This window comes from Cryptotermes secundus, unplaced genomic scaffold (assembly GCF_002891405.2).
Source record: "Cryptotermes secundus unplaced genomic scaffold, Csec_1.0 scaffold533, whole genome shotgun sequence".
Classification (NCBI taxonomy): domain Eukaryota; kingdom Metazoa; phylum Arthropoda; class Insecta; order Blattodea; family Kalotermitidae; genus Cryptotermes; species Cryptotermes secundus.
The window spans coordinates 975537-985946 of NW_019731275.1; the positions used below are offsets into that span (position 1 = coordinate 975537).

General features: G+C 40.1%; 1 protein-coding gene across 4 annotated transcripts in view; it reads left to right on the plus strand.

Annotated features, from left to right (window-relative positions):
* The window catches only part of LOC111866833 (protein slit), a 635722-nt gene that overhangs the window by 609399 nt on the left and 15913 nt on the right, over window positions 1–10410 (plus strand). For all 4 annotated transcript variants that reach the window (XM_023856131.2, XM_023856134.2, XM_023856132.2 and 1 more), the window contains exons 29-31: window positions 4361–4568; window positions 5447–5681; window positions 7336–7559. In XM_023856131.2, coding sequence (XP_023711899.1) covers window positions 4361–4568; window positions 5447–5681; window positions 7336–7559 — 667 coding nt within the window. The remainder of the gene's footprint in view (window positions 1–4360; window positions 4569–5446; window positions 5682–7335; window positions 7560–10410) is intronic.

Genomic DNA, 10410 nt, shown 5'->3' on the forward strand with positions numbered 1-10410 from the left:
CGGTTTCTTTTGGGTACCCCATCATACATATGACGAGTGCATGGAGATCGAAGACAGCGAGAAGTGGAAGAAAGCCATTAAAGAGGAAAAGGATTCGCTCTACCAAAACAAAACTTGGATATATGTAAACAGAGAGAAAGCAATGGGCAAGAAAATTCTGACCAGTAAATGGGTTTTCAAAATCAAGGATGATGGAAGAGACAAAGCCAGACTGGTTGTGAGAGGATGTCAACAAAAGGAAGGGGAATTAGATTTCAAGGATACCCTTAGCCCAGTTGTTGACATGAATTCTCCTAGAGTACTGTTTGCCATAGCAGCACGTAAGAATATGAACATGCAAACCTTTGATATGAAGGCTGCCTTCCTGTATGGAGACCTTGAGGAGGAAAACTACATGGAGATACCAGAAGGATACAAGAACCCTGGCAAGATATGTCTCCTGAAAAAGACATTGTATGACCTAAGACAAGCACCATCGCAATGGAACAAGAAGTTGACAACCTTTCTAAAAGACCTTCTAAAAGGTCTAAACCAACTAAAATCTGACCAATGCATTTTTAAGAATGATGCCAATAATTTGTTCATGGTCATTCATGTAATTGACGGGATAATCATGGGAGAGGATGAAAGACAAATAGAGGAAATTTTGCTGAAACTGGAAAATCAATTCCAGATAACAAAAACCAGAAATCCAAAAGTTCATTTAGGAATACAAATTGAGAGACAACAAGATGGGATACATATCTCTCAAACCAACTATGCAAGCCAAATGTTGGAAAAATACAACATGCAAGAAAGTCGAGAAATGAAAACACCCATGGCCACGACCCCTCGAACAAATGATGAAGGATAAAATGACATAAGATTTCCTTACAGAGAAGCTATAGGAAGCCTGCTATATATGACTTCTAAACCAGACCCGATATGGCATTCGCTGTAAATGTGGAAAGTAGAACCTTGGAAAATCCTGACAGAATGTGAAAAGGACCCTTAGGTATGTGAAAGGTACACGAGATTCAGGATTAAAATACACGTCATCTTACTCCGAAACTGTGAAACTGAAAGCATTTAGTGACGCTGATTATGCAGGGGATGTAAAGGATAGGAAGAGTGTAATGGGATATGTAATTATGATGTCAGGGGGCCCAATATCATGGTGCTCTAGGAAACAGAGTATTGTTGCATTATCAACCACTGGGGCCAAATATATTGCAGCAGCTGAGTGCTGTAAAGAATGGAAATATCTAAAGACATTGATAGAGGAGTTGACAGGAAAAAGGGTGGGAGCTGAACTATGTGTCAACAATCAGAGTGCAATCAAGCTAATATGGACAAGTAATGCGTAGGAGTAAGCACATAAATATCACTACATCACTACATAAATGAACAATTGAAAGAGAAACTGTTCTCAAATCAAATATTGTAACACTGAAACTCAGGTGGCAGACATTTTAACAAAAAACCGCTATCACCAGAGAAATTTGCCATGTTTAGACACATTATACTTAAGAAGAAATAAGCCTGATTTTGATAAGACTGAGAAAATTTTACGAGTAATTACATGTACTAATTTTGTAATCTGAAGACCAAAATTACTAAGTGTTACTCAATTTAACTTTGTAAAACAGCTAATAATGTTGACAACATTTTGAAATTAAGGATGAAAATGAGAAATGTGTTTATAACATTTNAGTAAAAGTGTTCAAGTTGGTAATAGTGATCTATATTCATTTGTTTTTGTTTTGTATTATAATAAAAAGCTTCTTCTCATCCAGTATGGCTGTTAAGTGATATGTAAGCATGACACAAAGAAAATCAACAAGGCAAGGCTTTGTAACCATTCCCAATCTATGAATTTTTCAGCAGTTTCCGAAAGATTTATATTTTTGACGTGATCCAATATATGGAATACTATTGGTAGTTTGTCTGAGTCCAAATATCAGTAACAATGACATCTGACACTCTGATATGCTGATGTACGACAATATCCAGAACGTCACCACTTCCCACAGGTGAATAATGAGTGGAACATTGTGATGCTGAAATTTTAAATTTGTTCAAGTCAAATAAGGCCATTAGTTTCTCACCTGAAGGGTTCGAAGCTGCACTATTGCTAAATGGATGCGTAGCATTCATCTGCCAAAATGGATTTACTACTCTGTCCAAAAAGTATCCGACCTTGGGCCGGGAAAAAAGTTCTGTATCTGGGTGGTTACAATACCGAATCCCCTTCAAAGTAAGCCCCTTGTGACTCCACACACTTAGCCCAGCGGTCCTTCCATTGCTGGAAGCAATTCTGGAAGGCTTCTTTTGGAATGGTGTGCAGCTGTGCCATCGTGTTCTGTATGATGTCCTCACGGCTGTCAAAACGGCAGCCTTTTAGCGGTGTCTTCAATCTCGGGAACAGCCAGAAATCACAAGGAGCCATGTCAGGAGAGTAGGGAGCCTGGCAAACCTGCGGAATGCCATGCTTGGCCAGGAAACCCTGGATCATGTGCGATGAATGAGCTGGGACGTTGTCCTGATGCAGCTGCCAGTTGCGTGAATCCCACAGCTCCGGTCTCTTGTGCCAAACTGCATCATGAAGATGGCGGAGGACTTCTTGGTATTACTCCTTATTGACAGTCTGGCCTAGTGGTGCGTACTCATGTTGCACAGCACCCTGGTAGTCGAAAAAACAGTCAGTATCACCTTCACATTGCTCCGAACCTGTCGTGCTCTTTTGGGCCTCGGGGATGTTCGATGCTTCCATTGTGACGCCTGGACCTTGGTTTCCGGGTCATATCCATACACCCACAACTCGTCACCAGTGATCACAGTCTTCAGGAACTCAGAACCCCTGTTGGCGCACTCCAGCATGTCCTGCGTGACCTCAAGGCAGAGTTGTTGCTGCTCCAGCGAAAGCAGCTTGGGCACAGATTCTGCCACCACTCTTCGCATGCCAAAATCCTCATTTAAAATTGTGTTTGTGGAACCTCTGCTGATCCCAGCTTCATCAGCAACTTCACGGATGGCCAAACGACGGTCCTCCATGATAAGTGTCTGCACGTTTTCAATAACATCAGCATTGACGGTCTTGCAGAACGCTGCTCACTGTCTGCCGACATACAGCCAAGTTTAAAGTGGTTGAAACACTCTTTAATTTGAGTGACCCCCATTGCATCATCGCCGAAAGCCTGCTAAATTTTGTGAATTGTTTCCGTTTGGGTATCCCCAAGTTTCTGACAAAACTTGATGCAGTATCACTGCTCCAAGCATTCTGTCATCTTGAGCTAAACGAGAATATGATGAACACGTGTTACACCACTTCGCTATCAAGCAGCCACAGACGCATCCGGCAGTGTTGCAAGTCAGCAAAAAATCACGCATGCACATGAAAGTCCCTTCTACCACTACACTCGGTTTCCCCACCCCTTTGGCCATTACTTACAGGGGAAAGAATAAAGTCAGATACTTTTTGGACATACGGTACATGTAAACTTTAAAAGATCAAGTGTCAGTGCCTTGCAGTGGCCATCTCTGCTGGCTTCACAATACTAGCTCTCAGCAGACATGTGACAATATGTATGGAAATTAGTGACTCCATGAAAGATCCAAGGGTCCTGAATGTTTAAGTAGCTGAATATCCTTGCTATGATTTTGTCCTAGAATAGTTTATTTATTTGCAAACTGACTCCTACAGGGACTGAGCCATCACAGACCTTGTCTCACTGAGATCATCCATTACCTTACTCCTAGATCATAAATATTAACCTTAACTTTATGTTTATTAAATTGTTATTTGTTAGGGTGGAGTGGGAACTTCTCTCTAATTCAAACTGTGTAACAGTACTCATAGTGTACATATCTGTACAGGCATGTGATTGGAGGTTTGTCATTTTCATTATGAGATATTCCCAACAAATAGACCCTTTGAGATCCTGTGCATGAATTCCACTCAAATTTTGTAACCAACAGAGTAGTTATATAAGTAGGTCATTAGTGACCCAGAAACAATCAAGAGGAATTTAGGTTGTCTTGAGGACAAATAATCTAAAGCCAGTTGACTTTATGGAATAGAGAAACATGGATCATGAAGTCAGATATAAATTTTTATTCATGGAATGGGAAGTGTTAAAGAGTGTCAGTTGAAGACCTATGGTTACAGTATGAAAATTATTGATTGCAGGGGCCCAAAAGCTGGTAAATATATGTAAACATCATTTGATAATCCTGCCCATAGTCCTATTATTGTAACTGTGACAGAAGGCAGTCACAAGACAAGAGTTCAAATGGGCTCATTGCTGTTGACAAAATATTCAACTGCTATTGACTCCAGCTACCCCACATTCTTCCTCTGAGAGACATCTGTTGATTGCAGAATGGGGCTACATGTGTGGATGGTGTGAATGACTATGCATGCAAGTGCCCAGGGGACTTCACAGGCAAGTTCTGTGAAATTGCTCCCATGGTGGCCATGCTCTATCCTCAGACATCACCATGCCAACACCATGACTGCAAGAATGGCATTTGCTTCCAACCAATGGGCTCGAACGATTACATCTGCAAATGTGCACCTGGATATTCAGGTTTGTATTGTATGTTCATCTTCACCACCAGATTTGCACTAATAACTTGGGTGCATGATCAGGGGGCTGAAGAAATATGAAAAATATTATTGTCATTCATTCATATTTCCAGCAGGAATAGTTATTTATTACTAAGCTTCCTCCATTGTTAAAATTAAGATGCAATTTACCATCAAAGTATGTCCTGTTTATTGCATATGTTGACTGTGTGATGCTAAAACCCTGATATGTTTAGGTCTTACAACACCATCATAAGGTGGGGTGTATCTCACTGAAAAAAAAAACTTTAAAAATTACATATAAAAAAGTAAAAGATTAAAATATCTTGGACACAAATCTCCAATAATGTTGTAAGTGATATTATGTTATAATATGGTGACATGGGTTGTAGTCATTGCATTGGTATTGGTTATATTTCATTCTCCGTTCTTCTTTATCCTTGTATAAGCACTCATTTTGCATGTGTGTCCAATGCATTGCAACTCACTTCTGTATATCTCCATTTACTTCATTTCTCCACATTTCTTTTGCTTCCTCAGTTGTACTGTAATTTATTCCAGTACTTTCTATTCATAGTTCTTAGCATCATTTATGGCAATTCAGAAGTTTTAAGTGCAGGTAACCCTCAATTTATGTGATAGTTATGTTCCAAAAAGTAGTCCTAGGGGGTGAAATGAATGACCCTCATAAGTTAATGTTTACATCTAACCCACAAGAAGGAAATCATAATGGAAGTCTGCATGAAGCAGTGGTGGATAGGTCAGTGCTAGCTCAAAATAAACAAGTATTTCAGTGTCACAATTGGACAATTAGTTCAGTGTCAAAATAATGTGTTACACAGCTCAAGAAGTTTAAGCATTGTATCTTTTTGTGTTCAGGGAAGAGATGTGAGTACTTGACAAGTCTTAGCTTTGTACACAATAACTCATTTGTGGAACTGGAACCACTGAGAACAAAGCCATCAGCCAATGTGACCATGGTGTTTGCAACAGAGCAAGAGAATGGTGTGCTTCTATATGATGGCCAATCAGAGCACTTGGCTGTTGAATTGTTTAATGGTCGGATCCGTGTCAGCTATGATGTTGGCAACTATCCTGTATCAACAATGTACAGGCATGTATTTCCTCTCCTATTATAAGTTATTCTAGGTTTTTGATATTTTTGAACTTAAAATGCCATGTAAACCTAATTACTAAACAGTGTTTTGTTATGTTGAGTTCAGTAATCAGATCTCAGGTACTTTGAAAAGCCATACATCATGAATTTTACAGTAGCCTCCAATGGTGAGGTTTCCTATATGAGGTCTCTCTAGAGAGGACGGTATGAAGGTTATTTGGAAAGTAAAGATACAAAGTCCAGAAAATATTTGTAAAAAATCTTTTTTGGATTCACTTGTAGCACTTTTACAACACACCATTATTTACTTTTCAACAGTCACCATGGATTGCAATGCACTTAGTATGCCTGGGAACAAGTTTTTTTATTCCAGCATCATAGATATCTCCTGCCTGCTCTCAGCTATTTCATCACCGTGTCTTGAACCTCATCATCATCTGAGAAAGACTTTCCAGCTAGACTTTCCTTCAATTTAGAAAACAAGTGATAGTTACTTGATGCAAGGTCTGGGCTGTGTGGTGGATTGGCACTTCCCACTTGCAGGACTGCAACAACTCTTGTATGGTGCAAGCAGTGTGTGGACAGGCATTATCATGCAGCAAGCAGACTCCTCACATCAGCATTCCTCTCTGCTTGTTTTGAATATCCTGATGATGAATTTCAGGAGCAGATTCTCCTTTCAAATGAAGAAATCAAATTTTGAATCAACACGTCCATTTTAAACACACACTACAAGCACAACTTTGCCGTGACTGTGGTCTACCCTGTCATACGNTACTTTGAAAAGCCATACATCATGAATTTTACAGTAGCCTCCAATGGTGAGGTTTCCTATCTGAGGTCTCTCTAGAGAGGAAGATATGAAGGTTATTTGGAAAGTAAAGGTACAAAGTCCAGAAAATATTTGTAAAAAATCTTTTTTGGATTCACTTGTAGCACTTTTACAACACACCATTATTTACTTTTCAATAGTCACCATGGATTACAATGCACTTAGTGTGCCTGGGAACAAGTTTTTTTATTCCAGCATCATAGATATCTCCTGCCTGCTCTCTTAGCTATTTCATCACCGTGTCTTGAACCTCATCATCATCTGAGAAGGACTTTCCAGCTAGACTTTCCTTCAATTTAGAAAACAAGTGATTGATAGTCACTTGATGCAAGGTCTGGGCTGTGTGGTGGATGGGCCAATACTTCCCACTTGCAGGACTGCAACAACTCTTGCATGGTGCAAGCAGTGTGTGGACAGGCGTTATCATGCAGCAAGCAGACTCCTCACATCAGCATTCCTCTCTGCTTGTTTTGAATATCCTGATGATGAATTTCAGCAGCAGATTCTCCTTTCAAATGAAGAAATCATATTACTCCATGAACATCACATTTGGCGGGATTTTGAATCAACACGTCCATTTTAAACACACACTACAAGCACAACTTTGCCGTGACTGTGGTCTACCCTGTCATACGGTTCCTATCTCACATGCCAGCATTGCTATTTCTGGAAAAAAAAAATCCCTTGCATTTTTACTGGACTTGTATCTTTACTTTCCAAATATCCTTGTAGTTTCAATCGGCAGTTTGAAATTTAAAAAGAATTGTGATATCAATAATACAAAGAAGTAATGAGAGTATGACTGTTTCTTTTTGGCAGTTTTGAGATGGTTAGTGATGGAAAGTATCATATGGTGGAGCTGATTGCAATTAAGAAGAATTTCACACTGCGGGTGGATCGTGGTCTTGCTCGTAGCATTATTAATGAGGGAACAAGGGATTTTCTGCACCTCACAACACCTCTCTTCATTGGGGGTGTTCCCCCTGAGGCTGGCCAAGAGGCATTCACTCAGTGGCACCTTCGTAACCTCACCAGTTTCAGTGGTATGTTGTATTTGTTGTTGTTATTATTATTATTATTATTATTATTATGCACTGTGATCTGTTGTGCATCCCCCTGTAATTATTCTACCAGTCTCCATGCCCTTCCAGTACTGGTGCTCGCTATCAGCCCCATTCTGCCAGCGAGGTCTGCCACCTCTCTGGCAGTGGTCCCCGATACTTCCCCATCTACCAGAGGAATTGGAAACTACTTGGGCAGGAAACTTTTGCCTAATTTTGCTTAGAGGTCTCCTAGAGACATGAGGATCTTTTACGTGCCGTAAAGCTATGACACGGGACACACGGCTTAAAGTCTCTCCTGGAGGACTTGTTCCCTGAAATTTTCCGCCCTTAAAAATTCCACGACCTCAGCCGGGCTTCAACCCGCGTACCTTGAGTCATGAGGTGGGAACGTTACCCCTAGACTACGGAGGCCGCTTTTCAGTGGTATGTTGATGGAATTTAGAAGTCAGTTTTTCAAGTGAATGGTTCTCCATATTGTTGAATTTACTATGAAAAACTATTGAGTTTTAACCCCTTTTCCTGGTGTCAGTGTGAAATTGTGTTTACTACTCACATAAGTGAGCCTGAGTTTGAACTATAAGAAATTCAAAACTGAAAATTTAAAATGTCCCTCTGTAGGAGGATGAGGTTGTTCTTACTGCTTGATTTAGTTTCTGTGAATTGAAAAATCTCTCTCAAATTCTGAGTAAGGGCTTCATTCATATGTTCAATGCATCACAGAAATCATGAAATTGTTTCACTGCAGATAAATATTATGTTTTGTGTTGAGTCAGTCGCTAATATGACAGTATCTAAGATTTTATTTCTGGGAGGAACACTGAACTTTTCCTTTCATAATGTTCAGAATGACCCTGGTGTTCACTCAAACCTCCTGAGGATATAGAAGTAAACATCATGCATTCTTAGCCTCAGCATTGATTGCAGTAAATGGTCAACTTCACACTCAAGCTGTCTCTACCTGTAGGGAAACAGTGTCCAGTTTTTATTTTATGGTCAGCAGTGTGGGTGTTGAAGTCATTTTATACAAGAGATTTGGTTGAAAGAATATCCAAAATCTAGAAATCATACCTTAGCAAATGAATTTAAAGTCTCATTACTTTACTAAGCCAGGTAGAAAAATTTCTTACATATTTGGCAAACTAAATAGCCAGGTTCATTTGTTACTCTTGTATCATGTTCCTGGCATTGTCAGTCCAAATGTTAGTTGGAGGTCAGCTAGTTTGACAAAAGGTTTGTGTGAACATCTCAAGCTCCACCAGCTAGATTCAAGGACAGTACTTTGAAGCAGGCTCCAGCTACTTCCCCTCATGTCCTTTCCTACTATTCATTCATAATCATCCCATAAAATATGTCATCAGCACTCTTTTTTGTATGAAAGTGTTTTAGGTTTGTATCTCAGTCCAAAGACCAGCTGTTCTAATCAAGATTTTCCTTAGTGCTCACTAGGCAACCTTTAAATGGGTTATGTCCACATATTGCCATTTTAAGTACTTAGCTTGCTTACTTCATGGCCAGCCTAGGCTGGATCACAGTTGAAGCTCCCAGGGTAAAGTTCAAGGATGTGACAATGTGCTGCCTTCTCAGGCAATGCTAGTAAATGAGTGTGTACCAATGGAAAGATGCTGACTTCCAGGAGTATGTAGCAATGGCAAAGTGCTGACTTCCAGGAGAAAGCCAAGGAATGAAGAGAAAATCGTGCCATGTTTCAACTTTTTTATCTTAAATCTCTCATGTCAATTCCTGGGATTGATATAAAGGGTCCTATTTATAAGCCAACATGTAGTTACCTGATCTATTGCATGGCCTTGTCATATTTTTCCCCATTTCATAGTCATTCATAACTATGCGTTCATTTTATGCTCTATAACATTTGCATTTGATACAGTGTCATTAACCCTTTGACTATATATGGGTTTTATTTTCCCTGTCAAACACAAAAATATACCAAACAACTCACTCACATTTCACTGTGCATAACCGAATTTATTTGTTGTATGATGTCACAACAAGTTTCGGCTCATGGATCTGCCATCAGGCAATACATTAACAAACCTTGAACTATCAAATTTGCCTCTTATATGGATCAATACAGGGTGTCCCAGGAGGAATGGACCAAACTTCGGGAGGGTGTTCCTTATGTTAAAGTATGCCGATATAACCCAAAACACCTATGTCCAAAGTTGAACGGTTACAGAGATAATGGCCCGAGAAAAGTGTGGTCTTCTTGCAGGTCCACGCACTGTGGACAGTCAGCTGTGACTGTTATCTGTTTGTACTTGAGTGTGGTGATGTCACACTAGTCGTGATCTCATGCGCAACCTACCAGAGCCTACAGATTACGTTGCGGCGGGGTCGTGAATGGGTGGTAAATTAGTTGTGTGATGAGTTGCTGAAATGCCTCTTGTGTTTTCACACGTGGAATATTGTGATATGCATTTTGTGTGTGGATTTTGCGATCGCAATGCACGTGCTGCTGTTGAAGAATACCAAAGGCGTTTTCCCGATCGAAGGATTCCATCTCGAAGTGTATTTACGCGAATTCACCAGACATTGCGTGATACTGGTTCTCTTGCAAGTGTTTCTGTGCACTCTGAAAGGCAGGATGTACGAATGATAGACACACGAGAGCACATTCTTGATATTGTTCAGTGAATTCCGCGTCTTATCACTCGTAGAATCGCCTCTCGCATCGGCATATCATGTATTCAGGTGTGGCAAACTTTACATCATGAAGAGTTATTCTTACCATGATCAAATGGTACAACATCTGGAACCAGGCGACCATGCACAGCGTATGGATTTGTGCCACTGGATAAAAAGTTCATCCCGA